Genomic DNA, 27,852 nt, shown 5'->3' with positions numbered 1-27,852 from the left:
TGGGATAAAACAGAGTTGTCTAAACAGATCGAGGGAGAGTTATACATAGGAGTTGATGCAGAGAACACATCAGTAGCAGGCAGAAAAAGACAAGGCATGAGCCTAGACACAGAGAATCAGGTACATCTAGAAAATGGGAAATGGATTGAAAGTGAAACAAGCAGATAAAATAGACTTTCAGCAGAAAGTCTGAAAACTAATAGAGATGAGGAAACGTAAGTGACTAGAGAAAGATAAGGAATGATCAGGCCTGGGAGAGGCTAAGAAGATCATGGGTGGTACTGGTAAAATACAGAACAAATTACTGAGTAATCACAGTTACTACAGGGTAGAAATAAGGGGTGGGGATAGATATGAGCGTCGGCGTAGGTACAGAAATGGAAAATACAGCTCAATAAAAAAGAAGTTAATCATGCATAACGATATACCTTATTTGGTGGATAGGAGGAGCGGAACATTAATTCTGAGTTGAGGCCTGGTTTTATAGAATGCTTTTTTAGCTTTTCAGCACACAAAGAAAAGCACACAGAACCACCCTCAATCAATCTTGGTTGAGATGCAAGAGGTTTTTAGAAATGTAATGTGTTTTGTTTGGGGGCTTTTTGTTTTTAAACAGAATGCTCATGAAAGGTGTGACTGTGAGAGATTCTTGTGACTGGTGTCTTTAAGTGGATTGTGTCACCTCTATTATTCTCCCCTCTCCTTACGTAGATTTATTGAAACATCTTAAGTTATGATACCTCATTCATTTGTATATACACCAGAGGACCCAGTGTTTGAGGATTGTTAAATACAAATATGATACCCTGAGTTATAAGAGGGGTTTCTCAGAATTGCTGAAGCATGTATGCATGATTTCCAGATAGCATTTATTTGTGATTCTTCAGTAACCACCTCCCCAGCTGTGCTTCTTTTCCAACACCAAGACTTTAATTTTTCTTCTTCCTGCCCTCATCTTTTTTATAGCAAGGACCGTGCAGCAACTACTGCTGGAGCTGCTGGCCTGGCAGGTGGGCACCACCGGGAAGCATGGGCCACCAAAGGTCCCTCCTATGAGGACTTATACACTCAGAATGTTGTCATTAACATGGATGACCAAGAAGATCATCATCGAGCCTCACTGGAGGGGAAATCTGCCAAAGAGAGACCCATTTGGTTGAGAGAGAGCACTGTCCAAGGAGCATATAGTTCTGAAGAGATGAAGGAAGGTAAGAGTAGAAGTCAGTAAAATGAAGTATGTCTTGGATTCAGTGGAAAATGAACTGGACTTAGTGGGCAATTCTTAGTTTTATTGGTAATTCATATCTGTTTTACAAAATAATTGCATTATAGCAGGAAGGAAGAAATTAAGCAATAAGCATTAAAACCAACCAATATATCCTTGTATTATCCTTCAACTTAGTTGAAATAACAAGTAGACACTTTTTAAATCTCCATTTTTAGAATGAAGAAATTAGCATTTCTTTGTCTTAATTTCATGGAAAAGTGCTGTTACATTCAGAGTGGCTAAGTTCACTTGCTCTTTATTCTTCTGTTGCCCTAACGTATATCCTTTTTCTTTCTCTGAATTGGGACCCAAAACTATAATACTGCTCCAAGCTTTTTTATGTTGTCTTCTCATAAATACCAAGGTGATTGTGCTACCTAAAATATATGAATGAAAAGAAGCCACCTGAGTAAAGGATTAAGTATTCTTACCATCCAAGGTTGACAGAACTCCATCCTGGAGGATTTTAGAAATCTCACTGATCCCTAAAGACTTAAGAATTACATAGTAACCAGTAATTTGAGAACTCTAGCATTTTACTTTTTAAAACAATTGTTTTAGATCCTATAGGAGTCCAGGTGTCACTATTTAGTAGGCTTGTTTTCTCCAACGTGGTTTCTTGCCTGTTCTTAAAGCTACCAAACCTTCTTTGTTTCGAACTTAGAAACAGAATTGAGTAAAATAAAACTATTGTTAGCTGGCATTATATACAGTTAGGCTCATAAGCTTAACAAATTGGATGTTTACAATTCCTAGAATGATAGAATTTGAATCATAAGGGGCTTTTAAAAAGTTACCTAGTCACCCAATTCAGATTTGTGAATATTTTCTTTCTGTATAAAACAGGATAGTATACTCTCATGTCTGAATTTGCCTTCTTATTAAGTTTTTTTTTTTTTTTTTAATTTTTTTTTTTTTTTCATTTATTTATGATAGTCACACAGAGAGAGAGAGAGAGAGAGAGAGGCAGAGACATAGGCAGAGGGAGAAGCAGGCTCCATGCACCGGGAGCCTGACGTGGGATTCGATCCCGGCTCTCCAGGATCGCGCCCCGGGCCAAAGGCAGGCGCTAAACCGCTGCGCCACCCAGGGATCCCCCCTTCTTATTAAGTTTTATGATAGAATAGGCTCTAGTGAATGTGAGAAGTGAGTCTTGATTGTCCTACACTTAATTTTCCTCAGACTTCGTTATTTTAATATTTTTTAGACTTAATTATGTGCTCATTACTATACTGAAAGCATAGTAATCTATTCTAATTCCAATTGCCTCTATTTTCCTTACAAATAGTCCTCTTCCCCCCAAGCCACCTCAGTCTACCTTTTATTTTATTTTAATTGTCTTTTTTTTTTTTGGACCATCTCCAACCATGATATACTGTACTTGAGATCTATTAGCCAGAGTAATACATGTATATGTATGGATTCCTCATTAATGATTTGAGTTTTACTTCCAATATCCTTCTGATGCTTTGTTGCTTTGGGTCTGAAAGCATATTAAGACCAACAACTTCAGAAACATGTGCAGGGATTTTTAAAGACCCTCACCTGCCCTGTATCAGATAGCTTAGACCAGGTCTTTTAATATACTTTATTTATTTATTTATTTTTAGTTTTAAAGAATTTATTTATTTATTCATGAGAGACAGAGAGAGAGAGGCAGAGACACAGGCTGAGGGAGGAGCAGGCTCCATGCAGGGAGCCTGACGTGGGACTCGATCCTGGGTCTCCAGGATCATGCCCGGACTGAAGGTTGCACTAAACCGCTGAGCCACCGGGGCTGCCCTCAATATACTTTAGATTGTTTTTCTATAGGTAGATTTTCTTACACTTTCCAGTATGGAAATAAATCTGCCAGTTTTCTGCCCACTTATACAGCCTTCAGCTCTTCCTATGTATTTTTTACCATCAGCCTGGCCTTTCAGCATCCAGAATTGCTTAGCATCATCAGTGAACTTAACAATTTCTTGTTATACATGTCTTTTTTGTGACTTATAACTCTGTTGTAAGACTTCCTAGAACTAGGGTTTCCACGTTACTATCCAGAAATTTGCTCATTTATCCTTCTTTTTTGTTGTCTGTCTTCATCTGTAACAGAGCAGTTCCTTTTCCCCCCAAACTTCTCAAGACCTTTGTCATAAATCTTTCAGATATGATGATTTAGTTTACAAAACTAAATTGCTTTTCCCCTCATTTTATATTTACATTAATCAAAATACTGTGTTGGTAATATTAAGCTTATTGGAAAATTCTTATAGAAGCAATGATAAACTTAGACAATTTTTTTGTCTTTTTTTTCCCAATTGAAATACTGGATGGCAGTGAGGACTCTAGGGGTGAGCCTTAACCTTTGGTAGTGTTTTAAAGTAGTGAAGTTTGATTTTAATTCTCATTTTTACATCCAGGTTATCAAAAGCCTGTTTTCTCTGACTTGAACTTTTAACTTCTCAACTCCTGTTTCCCTTTCTGTCTCTTAGCTGCCCAATCTCATAAGTGTCTAAGGTTACATACACTAATCCATTCTAATGTGTTAATGAGAAGATGCTCTCACTTCATTCATGGCCAAATTGGTCATTTCTGGGCCTTTTCTTGGTGATGATGATAGATAACACTGAGCTAAGTGCCAGGCTTAGTCTAAACACTTCATAGATATTCACTTAATCACCACAATTATCCAGTGAGGTATATACCCTTATTTACCCACCCTTTTTGTACTTGTGAAAATTGAAGCGAAGTGAGATGATGTAACTTGGCTAAAATCATAGTTAATAAGTGTTAGAGTCAGGATTTGAATCAGGGAGTTAGGTTCCAAACAACATTTTTAACCCTTTTATATGTTTTAAATGGCAGTATATTTGGTATTTAGGATACAGAATACAAATGGTTTTCCTTAAATTTTTCAGGCCTGATATGTACACAAAATGATAGGAGGTGTGTGGTAAGAGAATCTTCATTCCTGATACCAGATTCCTTTTTATAAAGAGTTCAAAGTGCACTTAGTTTGTTTCAGGAAAATAAGACTGCATTTATTCACTCACATATTTATTTGGAGGCTAATAAGTGATAGGTACTATTTCGGGTGCATGGGATATATCATTAAATAAAAAAGATAAATATGTTTGTGGAGAACCTACATCCTGGGAAAAGAGGTGACAAAGACTATAGACATGAGTTATTTTGTTAGAAAGTAAGTGCTATCAGGGAAAAATAGAGCATTGGGAGTGTGGGATGGGGTGAATTAAAAGAAGGTAACATTGGAATAAAAACATAAAGGATGTGAGAGAGTTATATAACATTGAGGAAGAATATCCTGGGTAGAGGAAACAGGCAGTACAAAGACCCTAAGGTCAGAGTGAATGTGATACATACAGGGAATCCCATGGGGTTAGCATGGCTATAGCAGAATGAGCAAAGGGAAGGAGAAGCGGGAAGTATGCGAGCAAGTGAGCTTGAGGGGTTCCAGGTAATGTAGGACTCTATAGGCCATTGTAAAGCTTTTGGCTTTTATTCTAAGCAAGACAAGGAGCCATGTTTTGATTTCCTAATTTCCTAACTACTGTACTTGATCCTTCGTAGACATAATTACATATGTTTTTACCCAGAGTTCTATAAGGTAGATGTTTTTATCACTCTGCTTTACAGGAAAAGATGCTGAGGTGCATAGATCAAAACTTGCCCGAAATAATATAGCTTGTGTATAAAAGATCCAAGATTCAGATCCAGACTATGTCATTCTTAAAACTCATGTGTACTTAAACCAGGCTACTTAAGTTCCAGTTTGTGAGAAATATTTTGAATATCTTATAGACAGTTGCCCCAAAACTGGAACCAGTGAAGTCCATTAGTTATAAAGGAATGCCTTTTATATTGAAGGACACTGACTTTCTGGGCTTTTCCTTCCAGGTGGCATAGATATAGACGCATTTCAGGAACGTGAAGAGGGCCGTGCAGGGCCAGATGATAATGAGGAGGTCATGCGAGCACTGCTCATTCACGAGAAGAAGACCCCCTCTGCCACAGCAGGCTCAGTGGGGACAGCCGCTCCCGTGACCACTGCCAATGGCAGTGACTCAGAGAGTGAGACCAGTGAGTCAGATGATGACTCCCCACCTCGACCGGCAGCTGTGGCAGCGCATCATCGAGATGATGACGAGGAGGAGGAGGATGAGTTTGAGGAAGTAGCAGATGACCCCATTGTTATGGTGGCTGGCCGTCCATTCTCCTACAGTGAAGTGAGCCAGCGGCCAGAGCTGGTGGCCCAGATGACACCAGAGGAGAAAGAAGCATACATAGCAATGGGACAGCGCATGTTTGAGGACCTTTTTGAGTGAGCTTTCTCTACCTTTTCTTCCTTTCTCTAATGCTCATTTCAAAAAGAAATTCCCTACCTTTGAAGCAAAGTGTTTAGTGGCATTCTGCCCTTCTCAAAGAACATAATGGGAGAGAAAGTTTGATTTTCTTATGCCAGAAGCTTCCCCATAGGTAGGTTTAAGCATTTCCTTCCCTGCTATCTATACAGTATTAATATCTTACTGTATTTCATATTTACCTAATCTTTTTACTTTTAAGACCCATTTTTCTCCCTTCTGAAATGAGTGCAGGAGACCTGTGAGGTAAACTCTTCCTGTGTGCCCACTAGGACAAGTTACAGTAATTAACTGATCACATCTTTTAAAAAATGTGTTCTGACTGAGCATTCCAAACAATTCCTGATATTGCTGTAAGCAGCTTGGCAACAGGCAGATCATTGGTGAGAGACAAAAAAATCTTAAAACTTCATATTGCCATTTTGTAAGGGGAGGAATATGCCTAAATCTCATGATTAATATCTAAACCAAAATTTGTGTCTTTTGAACTGACTTGATTAATAGTCTGTTGTTTTGCTTAATGCCTTTTGGTTTGGATTTTGGATGTTACCAAGTATACTTGGTAAACCCTTACAAAGAAATTAGGAGAAAACATGGATACAGGACAAGGAGTTCCTGTACAGGGTTGAAGAGTGGAGAGCATTGGGAACAGTGCCTTTTAGAATTGCCTGAGTTTGTGCTGATTTAGAAATCCCTTATGGAAAGCTGAGACTGGTCCCTTTCCTTTTCCTGTCTTCTACAGTGCTATAAATTGTTTAATGAGGCCATTCCAGCAAAAATCAGCATATAATAATTGATTACTCCTCTCTTTCTTTTCTCTCAACATCATTGAAGTTTTCTTTGTCTCTCTTGATTCTTGTCAGACATGGTGTTTTAGAGTGCATCCAGTACTTTGTTGAACCTTGTAACCTCAAGGAACATAGTTTATTTTTGGTTCTGATATGTAGCATGGTATTATTTGCTATAAAGCAGAACTTTAAAAATAAAGAACTTTCATGCAAGGGTCTATAGCAATTGTATTTTTTGTAATATTTTGCCTTGCATTGTAATTTTTAAGTATTTATCATTTTACAGTACATGCGTGAAGATAGATTTTAGAGTATCTGAGCCTTGTATGAAGTGATGTTTCATTTACCTGGGTTGTAGTAATGGCTGAATATTGACAATAAATCTATTTTGTACTGACTGAAATTCATTAATTTCTGGCTCTGTAACATCTTGGAGCATAATTAAAATTAATACTCTTCCCATTAAAACAGTGTTTCAGACTTCTTTCTCTTAATAGTCGTATTTCAAATAACAGATGGAATGGTATGTGGTCTAAATTTTTTCTGGCAATAAGCTGCCTTAAGAACGACTTTTATGTATCTTGTACATATGGGTCTACTCAACTTTTAAACATTATTTTTAAACTTACATGGTTCTAGAAAAGTTCATTTAAATAGAATATTAATCAAGTGTTTCAAAACAAAAAAAAAAGACACGTAGTTTTGGGGGCGCCTGAATGGCTAGGTTGTTTAAGCCACTGATTCTTGATTTCTGCTTGGGTCATGACCTCAGGGTGGTGGGATTGAGTGCTGTGTTGGGCTCTGCACTCAGTGGGGAATCTGCTCAGGATTCCCTCTCTCTCCCTCTGCCCTGCTCTCTCACTCGCTTGCACTCTCTTTCTCTCTCTCAAATAAATAATAAATCTTAAAAAAAAAAAACAAAAAACAGTTGTACATGAACTGTCAGCTCTTCATTTCAGTGAATAAATGTTGCTATTTTTTTCTTGAGCCTAACTTGCATGTTCTGCTTCTTAGAGCTACTGTTTTAGTTTTTCCTTCCTGTCATCCACCAGCTTCTTAGAGAATCATATAAACTGGTTGCATATTTCTTTCCCTCTTGCAGTTTGTGTCTTGCCCTATTATTATGCTGAAATGACTTTTTCCAGTCATAACTGTCCAATGTAACAGCCCTTTATTCTTCAGTCTTTTTGACTGCTCTTCAGTCTTTGATGCTGTCAATTCATTCTTTCTTCTTGAAACATTTTCATTTGGTATCCTAGCCATTATGCTGTCATGGTTCTCCTTGCTTCACTGGCTATTCCTTCTCAGTCTTCAGATTTTATTTCCTCCTCTGCTGTATGTATGAGCATACCTCAAGGCCTTGTTCCTTTTGTGTGTGTGTGTGTGTGTGTGTGTGTGTGTGTGTGTGTGTGTGTGTGTATGGAATTTATGCTACAGAAAAATGTAAGTGAAGACACAAGTATTTATTGCAGCAGTATTAGAAATAGAATATAGATATATAGATATACTAAATATGCATTGATCAGGAATTATGCTCCCATGAAGTCCTGTAGCTGTTAAAAAGAATGTATTGATAGGAAAAGATATCCATTATGTTTTAAGAATTCTGTTTTTCTACATATGTATGTATAAAGTATCTAACACAGTATTTACTGTATGTCTTTACATAAGTTGACTCATTTAATCCTTTATAACAAACTTGTGTGGTAGATATTTGTATTTAAAGATATATATATATATATAAAATTAGAGATGACAATTAACTGGTCTTAGTGTGCTATAATGGAAAAGATATTTCCATTTTGAAAAAAAATCAAATGGATGTTTACAGAAGTTCATGTAGAAAATATGCAATAGAATTAAATAGGGTAACAAAAGCAAACTTTTATATTAATACTAGGACTTTCAGGTGTGACTTACTTTTTAAAAATTCTGGGTTCATCTTTCTCCTCAGAGAAATATCTCTGATTTTATGCTCAGAATTAGTAGGGAAATATAATTCAGTATGCAAAATTTTGGACATTAGTACCATATTTCAACAGCATACTAAGGACTCAATAATTGAGTTTGATATTATTTAATCAAATTTTTGTCTGTTGAATGGCACAATAATCTGTTGAGAAGAGCCAGTTAGTGACAGAAATGACCAAAAATGGTAACCCTGCCACTTAGCCTCTGAAGCTCTAGTGAGGGCAAGTTCACACACGAGGTTGATTGATAGATGTAGTCATGGTGTCTGTAGATCTCAGGATGGCTAGAATTGTTACTACCCACCGCCCATGATAAGGTATGGCCAGGAACTCGTCTCTGAATGGAGCTGACCATATTATTATAACTCCAGTATCAGCTGCCCAGGTGTCCCAACCTTTCCCTCTCCTGTAAGATTTAAATAGAACACTTTTATCTTAATATCATGGGATACTTCTTCTACTTTCATTTCTCTTTTTGATGGGGAGAGTTGTGGAAGGGGCTGGTGGTTTATATCCTTCTGCTTTGCCTTCTTGCTTTCCTAGTTTCTCTCCTCCACACCACCTATACCAACTCCCACAGTGCCATCAGCACAAGTCCATGTAGCAGATATTCACTGAAGTTTTTACAGTAGTGGGCAGGAGGTGGGCAATGAGTGTTTTATCTCAGCATTGCAGAGTCAAGGAATGTAAGAGTAGATCATATACATCCCGTTCTTAAAGAGTTTCTACCATCCTCCTTTGTTTCATCCCAAGTAGAGTCCTGCCTTCAAATCTTGCTAAAATTTCAACTTCCTGTTTTCTTCTCTTTATCAGCCTTTTTTCCCCCCAAAGGCCTTAGAAAGTTATAAATGTAATAGAGAAAATAATGTCTTTATTTTATTCCTAGTTCAAGTAAGGCCTTGAAAGCTCTTATATCCAAAGTGGCCTTTCCAAGATGTTTCCCTAACCAGGGGGGTGCCATCTTCCCACTGCTAAGAGTCAGCATGAGAGGTTAATGCTTTCAAAGGAACTTTTTTCTCTTCCTACCACACTAAAAAACATTATTCATAACAGCCTGGGACTTTAGGTAATCATAACCTTATATCTTGTGGAAAACTACTTTCATTCTATCTGTGCTTGAAGTGGAAGCCTTTTTCTTAGTTGCCCCTTTTCCCCAAAACAATGCTTAGGGAGTATTTCCACTACTTAAGGAGTATAAGCTTAGATTATTAAAAAAATGTATCCAATTTGGCATGCCTGGAACTCAGAAGACTAGGTTCTGGTCCCAGCTGCAGTTAAATAGACACTTGCACGTCAACACTGTTACCTGATGCAGTCTTTCTAGGCCAGTTTCTCAGCTGTTAATAAGCTGTTAATAATGCTAGGATCACAGTGATTCTTTTCTGCTCTGCTGTCTTATGGAGGTAAGTGATAGGTCAAAGATTTTTAAATGCGGCCTAACAACAACACAAGCCAGGAAGTTTTCTGATGTGCAAAAAGCAATTCCAGCCAGGTGAAGGATATTTCAATTAAGGGACTAGTGGAGGTGGTAGGTTAGGATTTAAAAGGTAGCAAACCTCATCCTAAACAATTGCTAATTAGGTTTCTCTTTTCCTATCTTGCCAAGATACTTCATTTCTAATCATCTGAATGACTGAGGAAGAAATAATTGAATATTTCATAACTCTTTTTGGTATCATTTTGAGAGAATTGGATACTGAATGGAAACAAGATTGGGAAGAGCAGTTCATTTTCTTTTCTACCAGTTGGCTCTAAGGCTAGATTCCCAGCCAGGACAACAATAGAAAGACTTAAATATGTACCTTCTTGTTCTCTTTTTTCCTGAGTTAAAAAAAAAATGATTAAGAAGTGGAAATCAGGGGCACCTGGGTGGCTCAGTGGTTGAGCGTCTGCCTTTGTCTCAAGGGCGTGATCCTGGGGTTCTGGGATCCAGTCCTGCATCTGGCTTCCCACAGGCATCCTGCTTCTCCCTCTGCCTATGTCTCCCTCTCTCTGTGTCTCTCTCATGAATTAGTAAATAAAATTAAAAAAAAAAAAAAGTGGAAATCAAAAAACATGAAAATCTTTAGAATTTATAAATTGTTTTATTTGTTTAACATTTTGTTTCTACCAAAGCTATTTCACATGTGTTATCTCTAGGAGATCTCTAGCTGGGCTGCTATCATTTTGTTTTTCTTTACCTAAAAATTGCTTGGGGAAATGAGGAAGATTTTCAGAAAGGAACTGGTGTTATGGCAAATTTACTGTCTATTCTGTTGGCTTTCTATATTGTGAAAGAAACAAACTGAACAAGATCAGTACAGGTCCTCTTAAACCATGTAAAGCCAAACAGGTTGAGAAAAGAGTCATGAAATTTTCTTTCTTTCTTTGAAGAGTTAAAGGAATGAACTGATTCTGCTGTGCCCTCAAGGAAAGAAATGAGTACCTTAACTTCTCTTTAGAAAAAGCTTCACATCCTCTGAGTACTAGACGATGCCTTTCTTCCAGTTGCAAAGCAGATAGGCCTAGTACACAACCCAGTTCCAACAATCAACCCACATTTCCCATCACACAAAAGTACATTATCGCCCACCTAATGTAAATAAATCTGAGGAACTAGTCTGAAAAAAGGCTAGTGCCAGGTCCTAAACTGCCTTGAATCATGTTAAGACACACAGGATGGTTGTACAGTTTTGTTGTTATGTAAATGTATTAGTAATTATTTAAAAATTCATCCAATAATAAATATATATAGTTTTAAAAAGTAGAACCCCTCCCAGCCCATCCCCATCCCCATCTCACTACCCTGAGGCAAACAATTATTGATAGTTTAATGTGTATCATCCTGGACCTTAAGGCCTTTAGGAACAACATAGACACCATGCCCCCAGATGTACTGCAGTGCTTTTTCAATAATTGCAACCACATCCACATTGCCATTTGCTTTTGAAGTATCTTTTCATATCAATATATTTAGATCTACTTCATTTAAAAAAATAAGTACTAGGGGTGCCTGGGTGGCTCTGTCAGGCATCTGACACTTGATCTTGGCTCAGGTCTTGATCTTGAGGTCATGAGTTCAAGTTCCGCAATGGGCTCACACTGGGTGTGGGGCCAAATAAATAAGGACTGGATAGAATGTTATAATGCAGTTGTATTATAGGTTGGTTTATGTAATAGTTTCCTTATTGAATGGCACTTAAGTAGTATCTATTTTTTCACTGTTAATGTGCCCTCATGTTTTCATTCTTTGAGTATTTCTAAACGATGGAATCATAAAGGAGGGTCAACCAAAGGGCATGTCCATTTTAAACTTTGATAGGTAATGCCAAATTACTCTTCAAATAGATTGTTGGAGAATTGCAGGCAAGGGAACAATTTGTAGCATTGATGTTAAATTGGAGTTTAAAACTAGAGATTATTAAGGGCCGTTTCAGTAGTCTTGGTGAGTATTTTGGTCTAATGAACTGTCCAAGTCAGTGGAGATCAAAAGGAGGAGACAGATTTGAAAAACTGGGGTGATAGAATTAATGGATTTGGTAACTGGATAGGGCAGTACCTTGGATGAGGATCAGGCTTCTGACTGGATGGTGGTTCTAGTTATCAAGATCAGAAATACAGAAGAAGGGGCAGGTTTTGCTCCTATTTCAGCTCCACATCTCCGTAAGTGGCACCATCATTTCAACTCTGTACTCAAGGCGAAATTCTAATAGCCATCCTTCCCTTTTTTCATCTCACATGCAGTTCACCAGCACGTCCTTGTAGATTCAAAATATAATCTATATAATCTAATTTTGAATGTAGAGCTGATAGGAATTGCTGGTAAATTGAAAGTGTATTGTAAATCTGACTTCTCACTACTGCCACTACCAGCCTACTCCATGCATGCCACAGCACCTCTCTCCTTGGCTACTGCAGCAGCCTGCCAGTTGGTCCCCCAACTTCTACTCTTAAACTACCACCCAAATGTGCGGGGGGGATTTGATCATTCCCACACACAGACTTTTTAAAATGTAAATCAGATGACTCTCTCCCCCCCCTTAGAATCCTTCATTGATTTTTCTCTTAGAATAACTTCCAAACTCCTTACTAACTCTTTTCCTTAGACCTTAAGTGGTCTGGCCTCTGACTACTTTTATGACCACATCCCCTACTCTCCCCTAGTTAACTACTCTCTAACCATATTGACATTCTCTCTGTTTTGCAAATATGCCAAGCTGCTTTCTGCCTTAGGTCTTTGCCTTGTTTTCTTTGCATGAAACACTCTAATCCATCCTTGTCCCTCTTACTTTATTTTCAGGTTAAATGCCACCTTCTCAGAGAAGCCTCTGCGCTATTAACTAATCTCTTCCATTCATGATGGTATTTTCCTGTTTTATTTTCTTCATAGCAAAATTGCTATTTGAAATGAACTTGTTTATTTCTTACGTAATTATTTATGCCTCTCACCGTTTCCCCTAAAAGACTGTAAACTCTGCAGGCAGGATACTAGCACATAGAATTAATTCTGGCATGTTGCAGGCCTAATCAATGTTGAATGGATGGATGGACTGATGTATTGGCAAGGCGAACAACCTTCTCACCAAGCCTGATCATTTTTCCCTGCTTGAATTATGAATATATGTATAGTCTTTTAATCAGTTAATTATGTTTACTTGTGGTTCACAGTACCTAGGCCTGTGAACCCAGGACTAACAGTGGAGGGTGCTGGTATATAGCTTCTTGGGCACAGCCAGTGAGACATCTAGAAGCTTCAATTCTGGTGAAACAATTAGCTTTCATGTTCATGGAAAAGGCAGTTTAGTGAGTATTTTTTCTAGGGCTGCATTGTCCATTAGGGTAGCGCCTAGCTGCATGTGGCTACTGAGTACTTGAAATGTATCTAGTCCACATTGAGATGTGCTGTAAATATAAAATACATACCAAATTTTGGAGGCTCAATATGGAAATACAGAATAGAATGTAAAATACCATATTAATAATGTTTCTATTGATTATGTGTCTAAAAAATCATACTGTAGATATGTTGGGTTAGAGGAAATGTACTATTAAAACTAATTCCACTTGTTTTTACTTTTTATGTAGCTGTTAGAAGATTTAAAAATTGTAAAATGACTCACATGTGTAGCTTGCATTATATTTCTGTTGGACAGCACTGGTCAGGGCATTTTCTTCATGCACTAGAGTTACATGTATTGTACTTAGTATTTGCATTTTTCCCTATATACAAGTTTTTTACCTGAATGCCGTGTGTGCCCTCCTTCCCTCCTTGGCTCTCTACCATAAAGGTAGGCTTCATTCTGCTTTTAGGCTCTTTGTTCTTGAGAACAATGATGGATTTTGCTTCTGGTTTAATTTTTCGCCTTTTTGGGGTGGGATTGGTTAGAGTGAGGCGGAGGGTTTTTTATCTGTTTTTTTTTTTTTCCTGGGGATAACGTCAGGTGGAGGGTTTTTTATCTGTTTTTTTTTTTCCTGGGTGAGGAACTGAGACGTTTTGACTACTGAGATCAAGGCTGCAGTGTTGAAAGTGCTGCTGACTTGTGGGGGACAGAGGGGCCCGAGGACCCTGCAGAACCACGCCAGAGATGGGAGAGCTAAGAGCCAGTACTGAAATCAGGATGGTTGGAAGCCCTATGCATTGTATTAATATATAGTGTATGGGAAATTTTTTATGTGCTTATTGTTTGCATCTCCCTCTTGCTAGAATGTAAGCTCCATGAGGGCAGAGACTTTATCTTCCTTGGTCACTGTAGTTTTCTGGCTTATATCTCTGACTCAGGGGTTGGCACATAGTAAGTAGTCATCAATACATACTGAATGACCACACGATTATTTTTATTCAGGCCAGGAGTAAAAACTATGGCCTTTACATAAAAGACAGTTATTTTCAGTTTCTGTTGTTGCTTGTAGATCTAATGTTTGTGATGCTGTTTTGTATTAATGATCTTCCCTTTTAGAATGCTTACAGATGGGGAGTGTGGATCTGCGTAGCAAAGGGCATTTTCCAAGCAACTGGTGAAACCATCTAACCAAAAGTACATATAACAAATAAATCTAACCCAAGGCTGACATGTGAATTTGTTCACTTAGTCTGTGTTATGGTCATTTTTTTTTTTATGGTCATTTTTTAAAGAGGAAGTTTGTAAGAACAAAGACTGTGCTGTTTCAACTGGGGGTTTTATTTGGCTCATATTAAAATTGATGTTACCATAGTTTCCTTCATGATATCAAAGACCCAGATTTCTTTTATCTTTCTGCTTTGCCATTCTTGACTGATCCACTTACACCTTCAGGTAGGAAGAAGGGAGGGAGTAAGGGGATAAAGGTATATGCCAACTGAATCAGTATCCCTTCCCCCTTTTTATCAGATGTCTTTATTGTAGTAAAATTTCACATGACAGAAAACTAACCATTTTAAAGTATACAATTCATTGGCATTTAGTGCCTTCACAAGATATTGGAACCACCATCTCTACCTAGTTCCCAAGCATTTTCATCATCCCAAAAGAAAACCCAGTACCCATTAAGCAGTTGGTTCCCATTCTCCCCTCCTCCCAGCCCTTGGCAACGACCAGTCTTCTCTATGGATTTACCTATTCTGGGTACTATTCCATCTATACATCTATTGTATAGATGGAATTGTACAGTATGTGACTTTTTGTGTCTGGCTTCTTTCCCTTCTTTAGCATATTGTTTTCAAGACTTATCCATGTGGCATATATCAGTACTGTATTCCTTTCTCTGGCTAAATAGTATTCCATTGTGTATATATACCACAATTTGTTCATCCATTCAGCTGTTGATGGACATTTAGATTGTTTCCACATTTTGGTTATTGTGAATAATCCCGCTATGAACATTTGTGTACAGGCACTTGAGTACCTATTTTCAATCTGGGGGGGTGAAATTGCTGGGTCATACAGTAATTCCATGTTTCTGTGCTATTTGTTTTTAAAGTAATACACATCTGCCAGAACTGTGTGTGATAGTTACTGTCATTTATTGGGGAATAGAAGTGGGGCTTATAATCCCAGATGTCTGTTTTGGATGTGAGGGTCATCAGAGAATACCAGAACTCTAGAGTATCTGACCTGAGAGCCTTTCTGGCAACAGCTACAGAGAACACAGTAATAGGCCAGCATATGAGGTAAGAATTCAAGAGTTCTGGATTTTCTTTCCTGGAGGAACTTCTGAGTTCCTCTTTACATCTGTTTCTGGGATTCGGACTCTAAGTCATAACAGGGACTAATCCTGGCCTCCCAGTGCCCTCACTTGGAACTGTGATCTCTTTGCTCCTATGCTCTGTCACATAGTCACACCTTCAAGTCCAGGGTCAGAAGTGGACTAACCTCTTCGTTTGGTTAAGCAGGAGGTGAGGCCCTTCTTTTGAACATGCTTGAAAGCATACCAGTCTGGGCTGGTGGTGAGGGCAACTGTTAAGATCCAGAGGTGGGATCCAGAACTAAATTGCCTTTCACAAGTATTGGCTCAGTATGCAGTTAGCTTTAAGCTGCCCTCATTCCACTGGCTTCAAAAAAACAGGAGGCTGGCAGCTTTTCATTTCAGGGTAGTGACCTACCCGGGAGGTCTAAAGAATGATTCTGATAGTGTTCCAAGAGAATGCTTCCCTGCTGTTATGTGCCTGTGTGTAGGTGTAATGTGTATGTAAGAGGATGGAAAAAAGGCAAAACAGGGTGGGCCTTTATGTTTGGGGGGGAAGGGTGAGGAGGACTCACCATGCTGTGTATGTCAGTCACATTTCACATCTCTTTGACATGTAACTTCTAGTAAATTTAGTGATAATTTCTTTGCTGCTTTTCCTGCTGAGCAATAAAATTATGGCAGTGTTATGGGCATCTATGTCCATGCCTCCTGCATTAGTCTACTCCTTCAAGACAGACACTGTCTATGCCCTCTCTCCCTCACCCCTAACAGGAACAAAAACACGTACCAAGCAAAGAACTAACTGAAAGTCTGTAACAGTGGCTACTCTTGCCTCCTAAACTACTTTTTCTCAAAGAGTGCATTGGCCACTCTGGGAATTCTTAACTATGTCCTTTTGACTGACACATCTCTGTTTCAGCAGCTGTCTCATTACACACCACCTCCGCATCCCGAGTGCACTTGGTGAGTTCATTATTAAACTTGCCTTTTTTCCATAAGTGCAACTTTCCCTCTGCCTTGAATTCTCCCTTGATTTTCTTCCCTCCTCTGTCCTGTGTATCCATAGTCATCACTCTGGAACAAGCCTTTTAGCCTACTTCCTTATGGTAGGAGTGGGTGGTTTTCATTTACTCCCCCATGTTCCATCCATGTGATTCAGCTGGGATTGATGCCAGTCATAGTGATCGATTCGAGAGGAGCATGTGATTCAGGCCAGACAGAGCTACCTCAAGATTTTTGTTGAAATGAGAAAAAGGCACTCTCTTTTTTCTACTAGAGTTACTTAACTGGTAGCTGCTAGTGGACAATCTTTGTCACCAATTGAGGACAGCCTGTCTGAAAATGAAGCCAGCATAGAAGAAGGCAGATACTAGAAATAGTGAGAGACAAATTTCTAACCATAACACTCGAGTCCTGCCACACTCAAAGTCATTTTACCCTTGCAATTATTTCCATTATGTGAGTTGATATATTTTATTCTTAGGCCAATTTGAGTTGGGTTTCTCTTTCTTGCAATTAAGTCTTAGCTTATTTAATATTGCTTTCACTATTCAAGGTCTTTTTCGGTTCCACACAAATTTTAGAATTGTCTCTTCTAGCTCTGTGAAAAATGCTGGTGGCATTTTTATAGGGATTGCATTGAATGTGTAGATTGCTTTGGGAAGTATAGACCTTTTAACAATAATTGTTCTTCCAATCCATGAATTTGGAATGTTTTTCCATTTCTTATGTCTTCCTCAGTTTCTTTCATGAGTGTTCTATAGTTTTCAGAGTAAGATCTTTTATCTCCTTAGTTAGGCTTATTCCTAGGTATCTTATGGTTTTTGGTGTAATTGTAAATAGGATTGATTACCTGATGTCTCTTTTTGCTGCTTCATTATAGGTGTGTACAACAGACTTTTGTGTGTTGATTTTGTATCCTACGAACTTTGCTGAGTTCCGTATCAGTTCTAGCAATTTTTGAATGCTGTCTTTTAGGTTTTCCACACAGAGTATCGTTCTGTCTGTGAAGAGTGAAAGTTTGACTTCTTCCTTACCTACTCAGAAGCCTTTTATGTCTTTTTGTTGTCTGATTGCTAAGGCGAGGACTTCCAGTATTATGTTGAGCAATGCTGGTGAGAGTGGCCATCCCTGTCTTGTTCCTGAACATAAGGGAAAAGCTGTTTCTCCCCATTGAGGACAATATTAGTTGCGGGTCTTTAGTATATGGCCTTATGATGTTAAGGTGTATATTCCCTCTATCCCTACTTTCTTGAAGTTTTTCTTTTCTTTTTATCAAGAATGGATGCTATATTTTGTCAAATGTTTTTTGTACATCTATTAAGAGGATCACATGGTTCTTTTATTAATGTGGTGTATCAGGTTGATTGACTTGTGGATATTGAACCACCCCTGCAGCCCAGGAATAAATTCAACTTGGTCGTAGTGAATAATCCTTTTTAATGTACTGTTGGACCCAATTAGCTAGTATCTTATTGAGAATTTTTGCATCTATATTCATCAGGGATATTGGTCTGTGGTTTTGGAATCAAGGTAATGCTGGCCTCTTAGAATGAGTTTGGAAGTTTCCTTCTATTTCTGTTTTTTGGAACAGTTTGAGAAGAATAGGTATTAATTCTTTAAATGTTTGGTAGAATTTCCCTGGGAAGCCATCTGGCCCTGGACTCTTGTTTGTTGAGAGATTTTTGATTACTGGTTCAATTTCTTTCCTGGTTATGGGTCTGTTCAAGTTTTCTATTTCTGTCTGCTTCAGTTTTGGTGGGTTGTATATTTCTAGGAATTTATCCATTTCTTCCAGATTCCCTAATTTGTTGGCTCAACATCACTTATCATCAGGGAAAACCACAGTGAGATACCACCTCACGTCAATCAGAATGGCTAAGTTAACAACTCAGGAAACAATAGACGCTGGTGAGGATGCAGAGAAAGGGAAACCCTCTTACACTGTTGGTGGGAATGCAAACTGGTGTAGCTACTCCGGAAAACAGTATGAAGGTTCTTCAAAAAGTTAAAAATAGAGCTACCCTATGATCTTGCAATTGCATTACTGTTTATCCAAAGGATACATAAATACTGATTCGAAGTGACACAAGCACCCCAATGTTTATAGCAGCACTACCCACAATAGCCAAAATATGGAAAAAGCCCAAATGTCCATCAACTGATGAGAGGATAAAGAAGATGGGTGTATACACACACACACACATGCACACACACACATATATAATGGAATATTACTCAGCCATCAGAAAGAATGAAATCTTGCCATTTGCAATGATGTGGATGGACGTAGAAGGTATTATGCTAATCAAAATAAGTCAGAGAAAGACAAATACCATATGAATTTACTCATATGTGAATTTAAGAAACAAAACAGATGAACATAGGAGAAGGGAAGGGAAAATAAGACAGAGGGAGGCAAACCATAAGAGACTCAAATATAGGGAACAAACAAGGTTGCTAGAAAGGAGATGGGTGGGGGGATGGGGTAATTGGGTGATGGGCATGATGTAATGAGCACTGGGTGTTATGTGCAACTGGTCAGTCACTAAATTCTACACCTGAAACTAGTACTACACTATATGTGAACTAACCTGAATTTAAATAAAATCTTGAAAGGAAAAAAAAGTCTTAGCTTAGATGATGCCTATGAGCCCACTGATAGCTCCACCTTCACTCTGTACTTCCCTTTGGGCCCTGTTCACTTGAGACAGCATTTCACCTAAATCTAAACTTCTTCAACTCTTCCCACTGATCCACATCAGTGTTATAGTCCCATACATACATTTCTCTAGGGCTTTGTAGTCTACCAAGACATTTTTCTATCTCATTCAATCTTCACATAAAGCTCTGAGGAAGGAAGAGAAAGGATTATTACCTTCTTTCTTCAGCTGAGGAAACGAGTTGAAAGAATTTATAATGACTTGCCCATATTGTATTTGGGCCTCAACCCCAAGTTTTTTGACTGCTGATCTAGAAGAATTCTTTATTTTATTTTGTGTTGCCTCCCCTGGGTACAAACATGGCTCTACTCTAAATTCACACTCCCTTCTCCCATGGAGACCTTCTTTTTCCAATATCTGTAGGCCCAATGGGACAAAAGGCCTCATCTTTATTTCAGTATCTCTTTCAGATTGGCTGCCCTCCATTTTCCCTGATTTGGATTCCATTCCATCTGTCTGTACCACTTTCCACAAGTCTTTGTTACTGTTAGAGGTTACTTCTCAAAGACTTAAAACTAGTTTGAGAATGTGACTGGTTCTGGGTTATATTATGACTTTGGCCCCACTGCCCATTTGAGAACCCCTTGACTTCTTCAGCTCTCTACCTTCTTTAACAACTGAAGATCTCCCCCAAAGCCCCTCAAATCATATGTTCCTAATCTGCTTTCTGTGCTTCTATGCCTGGGCTAGGAAGTGCAGCAGCAAAGATACTAACACATGCACTCCAGCTTATTTTTATCTGGGCCCTTCCTGCTGTTCAGATCTCTAGGTGGCTACATTCCTACAGTGGTTGCTCCTCTCCTTCTTGACCTTTGCCAAACTGTTTGTGGTCTTGCTTTCTCCATTTATTTGATGTCTGAGATCAGTTTGCCTTCATATAACCTCTGTAATAAACATTATTGGTTGCCTATTCAATATCCATTGCTCCCTTCTTAGTAATACCTGATTTTTGCTAAGGGATCTCCTTTCCAAAGAAGTACATGTGCTCCAGGCAGAGTCCTCCATACAGTTGGTCCTGATTGAGCCAAGAGTAATGTAGTCATGATTGGGGCTATTTGTAAATATTCTAGTTCTCCTAGACACCTAGTAAGACTGCATTTCGTAGCTTGTTTCAGTTAGATGTGGCCATGTGACTTGCTTTGGCCAATAAAATGTGACTAGAAGTGATCTATATCACTTGCAGGCAGAAGACTTTAAGAACCAGTGTAGGATTCAGCAGGTCCCTTTCCCCCTGCTGCAGTGATTGCTAAACCATTTGCCAAGGTAAAGCCTCCATCAGACTGGGTCCGAGTGACCATAATGGTAGAGCTCCCCCTGCCGACCTACACTGGCATGCAGAGATCAAGAAACAAATTTTTGCTGTATTAAGCTACTGAGATTTGGGAGTTGGCTGTAACTGCAGTATAAGCAGGCTATCCTAATTGACAGTAATCTCATCTAGTCTGCACTAGGAACCTAGCCTAACCCTAGCAATCTATGACAGTCCTTGGCCAAGGAATTGGTTAAGAAAAAGGCTTTTGACTCACTTGGTACACTGAGGTAAGAAAGGAGATTTGCTGGAGTCTTGAGGAAGGAAATTTCCTTATTTTTAACAGAGCCACCAGAAGAGATGAAGTCTCCCTTCCTCTGGATGTTATGTGTAAATTTGAAGCCTGGAATTACTAGAGTCATCTTGCAACCATCCTGAGGATAAAGCCAACACACAATAAGGTAGTACCGAAAAGAGTCATAAAGAGATGAAGCCAAAGCCCTGATTGAATCATAACCAATCATCATTGTATCTCTGGTCTTTCTCAGTTAGAAAAGCCAATAAATTCCCTTTGCTGCTTAAGCCATTTGATTTGGGTTTTCTGTTACACACCTCCAAACCTAACAGTTGTAGCTTCCTGTCTCGATTCTTTTTTTTTTTTTTTTAAGATTTTATTTATTTATTCATGAGAGAGCCAGAGAGAGAGAGGTAGAGACACAGGCAGAGGGAGAAGCAGGCTCCATGCAGGGAGCCCAATGCAGAACTTGATCCCAGGACTCCAGGATCAAGCCCTAGGCCAAAGGCAGGTGCTAAACCGCTGAGCCACCCAGGGATCCCCATCCATTCTTCTCTCTACTTTCCACCCTCCCATTCAGTTTCAGCAAAATAATAACTAATAATGGTGTCAATTTTTAGAAAACTTACTATGTATCTGACACAATGATAAGTACTTTCTGGGAGATTCTGATTCCACTTCAGAGTAGCAAATGTATATGAGCTCTTTGAGAGCAGGAATCTTATTTATATTTGGTTTTCCTACAGTGGTGACTTGGGGCAAAGTAGTTGCTCAACAAATATTGATTATACAAGTATGAATTGAGTTTTACCTCAAAGAGCTTGCAGTATTGATTATACAGGTCTCACAAACCTGAAAGATTAGAGACCAATGCAAGACAGTATAAGCTGTTAGGTACTAAGTTGAAGTTCTAAAGAGCATGTTACTAATAAAAAAAAAGCTATGAAGAAGAGATACCATTATTGCTGGAAAGTTAGGTGTAAAAGGTTTTTGGAGAAGGTCATATTTGATCTAAAGAAGAAAAAAGATGACATTTGAATAAGCATAAAAGGAAGAGTGAATGTCACTTAAAGTCAGGGCAGTAAAAGTAACAGCATGGTATCAAGAAGGAACATGATGCATTGAAGAACATTCAGTACATTCAATTTAGGTGCTCAATAAATATGCGGGTTTTTTTTTTCACATTTCTCATCATGACACAAAAGAGCCATTTTCCTTGAAATGTTTGATGTAGGCTTGATATAAACATGGTATGGCCACTATCCTATTTAGCTGCTTACTTGTGCAAACCTCTTGCACCTAGTAGGCAGTCAAAGATGTCTGTAAAATTACAAAGACATTCATGCATGTACCATTTCTCCCCAGAAAAAGAAGCTTCCAAGGGCCTGTCTGCCAAGCATTCTACTTCTTTTCTGGCTCTATTAACTCAACACTGGGCACACTGGCACACAGTAGGCCCTTAGTTAAGTACTTGATTGAATTGATATAAACTATCTGGTTTGAGAAGAAGCTATTTGCCTAGTAAGCCTTGTTTCTTAGCCCATCAACACTTCATCAAACCTCTGTCAGATCAGATTCTCAATAGGGCATCTTAAATACATGCTATTAAAATACCTAAATAGAAGTCCCATCTGTTTGAATAGACTGAGCCTGATGAATCAGCCCGAGAGGTGGGAGGCTGATCCAGCCAGACATGAACCGATGGGGTGGGGAACAAGCAGCTCTTTCTCCCTTTGCCACCCCAGAGTGCTCACATCAGAATGTACAGATTTATACAGAGAAAATGGAATCAACCAGTTAGCAAAATATGAGGACTGACGCAAGCCACAGGGCAGCGTTTGTGAGCTAATTAAAAGAGGTCTGGCTGCAGCTCCTTGTCCCAACTGTGGGTCATGATGGAACATGGGTCAATGTAGGAGAAAGAGCTGCCCCAGGACTTGCCCCTTTCATAATTCTTATGCCTCTGAAATCTGGATTTTGTTTTCATGCAGTTATAAAAAGCATTTTAAAAAACAGGACTTATTTTGGGAACTGTCACTGGTGAAGTTACCAAGGACTTAAAGATCTAAGATAAAATACAATGATGGAAAAGTGTTAAGGAAGCTGCATCTTTTTTTTTATTTCCCCAAGGATTTTGCACAAGCATCTATCCCTGATGAGATGTTATCAAGCCTGTGTTTCCAAATGATCTTGTCTGCCAGAGTTCTAATCATAGTCAGCCTCTTAAGGACCCCAATCTCCCCTCTTCCACCTCCCTATAAACAGTCTGGGTATGGATTTCAGTCTTTTGATGCTACCATAAAGAAGAAAAAAAATTGGGGGTGGGTTCCTCTTCATCACACCAAAATACATGTTAAAAAATGTTCTTTCATAAGCTTTGCTCCTCTTGGTAGTACCCAGCACAAAAGGCTTTGCACACAATAGGTGCTCAATAAATAATGTGTTCAATTACATTGAATCATTTCTCAGTTCTCTTGGCTAAAAAAAAAACTTTGATGTGCTTTCTTATCACTACTGATTTCTCTTCTGCTCTTCTGTCAACTTGTCTCTCCATATCTGTGTCCTTAACCCAGCCCCTATGCACACATGTAAACACAGTCCCACTCTTGTTTAGGTGTTTGTAGTACTCTATTAGGGTTCTGTTTAGGGTATTCTCTTTATTAGAGAGGAAGTGAGAAAAAGAAAAGAGTCAAAAGATCCGGATTCTGGTCCTAGCTGTGCCATTTACTTTAGGTCTGAGGTAAGTGACTATGCCTGGATTTCTCATGTCCGAAATAAGAGTAATAATAATATATGCCTGACTTACCTCCTAAGCTAGTGCCAATGTCAAGTAAGCGATACATATGAAAGGCTTTTGACAACAGAAAAAGCATTCTAAATAACTTTCCTATTATAAGAATCTAATCCCTTTTTTCAAATTCACGTACCCGGTAAGGCATATACAGTATTAAGAAAGTTGTCCAGAGTGTGTTTCCCCAGGAAATGGGCTCCTTTTCACCCCTTTCCCCAGGAGAGGGTAACTGGCTCGCTTCCTGGGGACTGAATGGGATACTTTCACTCTTAAGAATTCATTGGGGTCCCAGGTCATGCCCTCAGTTTTACAGCATCAGAAATTTGATCGTGGCAGAGACTCTGTGTTGATTAGACTCAGGGATGCTGACTCATACTAACTCACAAGAGACTGATATATAACCAGAATGCCAGTTTATTATTTATTATTATTTACAGTTGGAAACACTTGACCTGATCTGCTCCTTTTCTCCCTATTACCAGTTGCAGGGAAGAGAGATCATCAGAAGGTTGCTCAGTGAGCAAGGAACTTTGACTAGGGGAGTTAGGTGACTCAAATATTCAATATGTCAGGCTCATCTGGCTCGGTATCCCCTCAACAGGAATCTGCCCTCCAGATGGTCTAGATGTTTCTGTTAGGGGACCCAATTCCAGAATCCGGCTTGCCTTAGCTAGAGTGTGCCAAGTATGTCCTTTCCCCTCATTTCCTTTGCTGAACAACCCTCTTCTTACCTACACATTGCTCTTCATATGTGTTAATCCTTTTCATACCTCTTACAATGGAACTATGGTTCCCAAAGCCAATCTACTGGCTAGCGTGCAGCTGATTGCCCCCAAAGCACCTGGAAGACTTTAAATAAATAAAGACCTTTTTGGCTCTAGAAAGTCTAATTTATTGGGTCTGTGGAAGGGTTTAGGAATCTGAATGTTTAAGGGATCATTAGCCAGGCTGGAGAGCAACTGATATAAAAGTTTTATTTTTCTAAGAATCTACACTATTGCTTTCAGATGACTTTGCGTATACTGATCTGATCCATTATGGATGGATTATATAGGTTAATTCTCAGAACAAAACATTATTTCCTAGTTCTCAAAGGCCAGTCACTGTTGAATACTTGAAACAACCCTATTTCCTCCCTTCTTTCCTTTCTTTCTTCCTTCCACAAATATTTATAAATACCTAATGCATAAGGTTTACCAAGGGAAGGTTGTGAGGATTAGGATATATTATCCTGATGCATAGATGGCTCTATGTCTAGCCAATAAAACCAAGGCCCAGCACTGAACAATCTAGAGACAATATCCCCATGGTAAGCAACTCTGGGTCTTGTCATACTTCCCGAGTTGATGTTCTCTACAAAACAATCAAATGCTCACAAGCAGACTTGTGGGAAAAATCCAACTACTGTGTTCCCATTCCACTCATGACAAAGAAAACAGATAACTGTCTTTCCTTTCAAGCTTGGTTCCCATCTCACAAGCACCTGACAGTGTCTTACTTCCAGCAGAGCACCAAAATCAGGGGAATCAAGAGAGAAGCATTTAAGGAGCGGTGCCAATGTATGATGGCCATTGTGCTCCCATACTGGATATGCCATATGCATAACAAAAATACTAATAGGGGCTAACACCCCCATTTTCCAGATGAAGAAATTAAAGTTCAGAGTGGTTGAATAAATTGCTAAAGGTCATGGAAGCAGTAAGAAGTAGAATTGGGATTTGAATCTAAACCTACTCAATTCCAAGTTCTATGTTCTTTCCATGATTCCATAGTGCTTAGTAAACAGGGTTTTGAAGTGAGAGTCTTCAGCATAAGATTCATTGTGCTATGCATATGCACAAGCATTGTAGATAATACTTTAAATTTCTCTATACAGAATTATATATAAATAAATATATCATATATGCCAGTATCTAAATCTGCACTTGGCTATACAGATAATTCTGATTCCTTCCTGGAAAAAAAAAAAAAAGGCTATAACTGAGGAAGGATTGGGGGTTAGGGATCAGGATACCTGGTTTAGAGTACTGGCTCTGCCATTTACTCAATGTGTGCCTTGAAAAACTCCTTTTTCCTACCTGGGCATCAATTTCTTCATCTGCAAAAAGATGGTTCATACTAGATCTCTAATATGCTAGGATTCTAAGAGTCTCTTAGAATTATTACTATTACTATTAATTACTATTACTATTACTATGTCTCTTAACTGTTTTAGTCAAAGCATAGCAACGAAATACTAGAGAAATCAAGCTGGGGGAGCCTGGGTGGTACAGTTGGTTAAGCCTCCAATTCTTGTTTTCAGATCAGGTCGTGATCTCTGGATTAAGACACTGGGCCCCACATCAGGCTCCACACTCACCACAGAATCTGCTTGAGATTATCACTCTCTCTCTGCCCCTCTTGCTCATGGTCTCTCTCTCTCTCTCTCTCCCAAATAAGTAAATAAATCTTAAAAATAAAAGCAAGCTGAACATATATATTAGAAAACTGTTTGAAAATAATTAATATTTACTAAGTACTTTATAGATGCGAAGGACTGTACTAATTTACAAACTTGAATAAGTCTTGTCATATCAATTCTACTTCTATCTGCCCAGGATCCCATGACTGGTCGATAGAGAAGCCAGTACTGAAATCCAGGCCTGATTCTGGGGCCAGCTCCCAAATATTCTCCTGTCCCCTGTATGCTTTTGTTTTATGGCTCCCGCTCTGATGACTGTGTAGAACAGCTATTATCTGACCTTGGAATATGAGGAAAAAGGAGCCCATATCAGCTCAGGTAAGGAAACTTTCTAGAGATGATTGTTATGATTATGTCTCTTTGGGAGGGGAATAAAAGTCAGGCTGAATATATTGAGATTCAGAGTATATTTTCAGTTCAATGGTATCAGAGAAATTATTATACTGGTCAGCAGACCCTGGCCATAAAATGGCTTCTGTTTGTTAACTTTATTAGTATGCTTTGTTTTCCTAGCCCTAAGCTAATAAAAGTGAGGCTCCAGTTCCTCTGATTGGGTCGAATTAAGAGGAAATAAATCAATGAGGGAAAAATTCCTTTTCTGTCTGGTACTGATCTTGTGGAGGTGAAGGGAAGAGGGAGGAAGTGATGGTTCTGTCAGGAAGATGAGAACAATCAGAGGCTTGAATCTTGCACAGACAGGAGCTGCTGCATTTATGATCATTCTGTTCAAATGATTCCCTGATACCAACCTGTTGCCTCTGATCTTCCTGTACAGGGAAGTGGAGTGGTCATGAACTATGGTCTACAAGGAACTATAAGCACATCATGAGTCTCATCTACCCTCAGGGGAGGATACCTGGATCAGACCACAAGAAGGTCCAATCCTGAGACCAAAAGTAGAAGAATAGGGAGTAAGATGCAGGTAGTGTCACTACTTTCTGTTTTCTTCCTTGCTCACTATGCACACTAATGAGGCCTCTTTTCCTTCTTTGTGAGCCTTGTATTATATGTCATGCAGGTGGGCTGGAGAGAATTGAAAAACGCTGTCTATAAATTGCTCAACCTAATTTAGAAGTCATTCTGCACAGTGTACCCAAGCCTACACTTTCAATAATGTCAGAAAAGTTTGCTTTATTTTGCAATGCATCAATAGGTTATGGCATTTTTACGAAACCTACAAATGACACAAAGCCGGAAAGTATAGTCACAGAGCTAAATCAGAATTCAAAATTGTCTAGACAGTCTAGAGTGTCTTGTCTATCTCAATAAGATGAAGTGTATCAGAAATATTGCAGGATTTTATATCTAGGATAAAAAAAGGATGGAGGAGATTACCTGGACAGTGTTCATATGAAAGAACTGGGAATTTTAACCGCAAGTGGAATATTTGCCAAGACCATGATGTGTCTGCTGGGAAAAAAACAACCCAATCTTTTACTGCATGAAGGGAATTGAAGTGGTGATAACAGGCAGCGCTGGTCCTATTGCAGTGGGCTGTGGTCAGACCACACTGAACTACTGGGTTCCGTGGTAGGTACCACAATTCTTGGGGGATATTAACCAACTAGAGCAAGGCAAATAATGATGACAGTCAGGAAATCAGAGATAGTTGATAGAAATGGTCACTGTTAGTGTGGAGGAAAAAAAAAAAAGTTAACCAAAAAAACACCGTGTCATTGTCTGCAAATATTTCAAAGGCTTTTCTGTGACAGGTGGAATAAATTTGTTCTCCTCTGTCAAGATGTAGAGCTAAACTGAAGAGTAAAACTTAAGGCGGCAGTATCAGTTTAACATAGGAGCTC

The 27,852-nt window shown here is 38.8% G+C and overlaps 1 protein-coding gene across 10 annotated transcripts in view; it reads left to right on the top strand.

Annotated features, from left to right (window-relative positions):
- Positions 1-26,973, top strand: part of GTF2E1 (general transcription factor IIE subunit 1) — a 102,309-nt gene extending 75,336 nt beyond the window's left edge. For 8 of the 10 annotated variants that reach the window (XM_077884595.1, XM_077884599.1, XM_077884594.1 and 5 more), the window contains 3 exons: positions 967-1,208; positions 5,168-5,591; positions 20,850-21,085. In XM_077884595.1, the coding sequence (XP_077740721.1) occupies positions 967-1,208; positions 5,168-5,591; positions 20,850-20,919 (736 nt within the window). In that variant the 3' untranslated portion in view covers positions 20,920-21,085. Of the gene's footprint in view, positions 1-966; positions 1,209-5,167; positions 6,888-20,849; positions 21,086-26,186; positions 26,369-26,825 lie in introns of those variants that run through there. The other 2 variants (XR_013372613.1, XM_077884602.1) reach the window with 2 other exon arrangements.
- Positions 26,974-27,852: the final 879 nt, after the last annotated feature.

The sequence above is a fragment of the Canis aureus genome, chromosome 35 (genome assembly GCF_053574225.1).
Source record: "Canis aureus isolate CA01 chromosome 35, VMU_Caureus_v.1.0, whole genome shotgun sequence".
Lineage (NCBI taxonomy): Eukaryota > Metazoa > Chordata > Mammalia > Carnivora > Canidae > Canis > Canis aureus.
The sequence above is the reverse complement of the archived record's forward strand: the minus strand, read 5'-3'. Positions and strand labels throughout refer to the sequence as shown.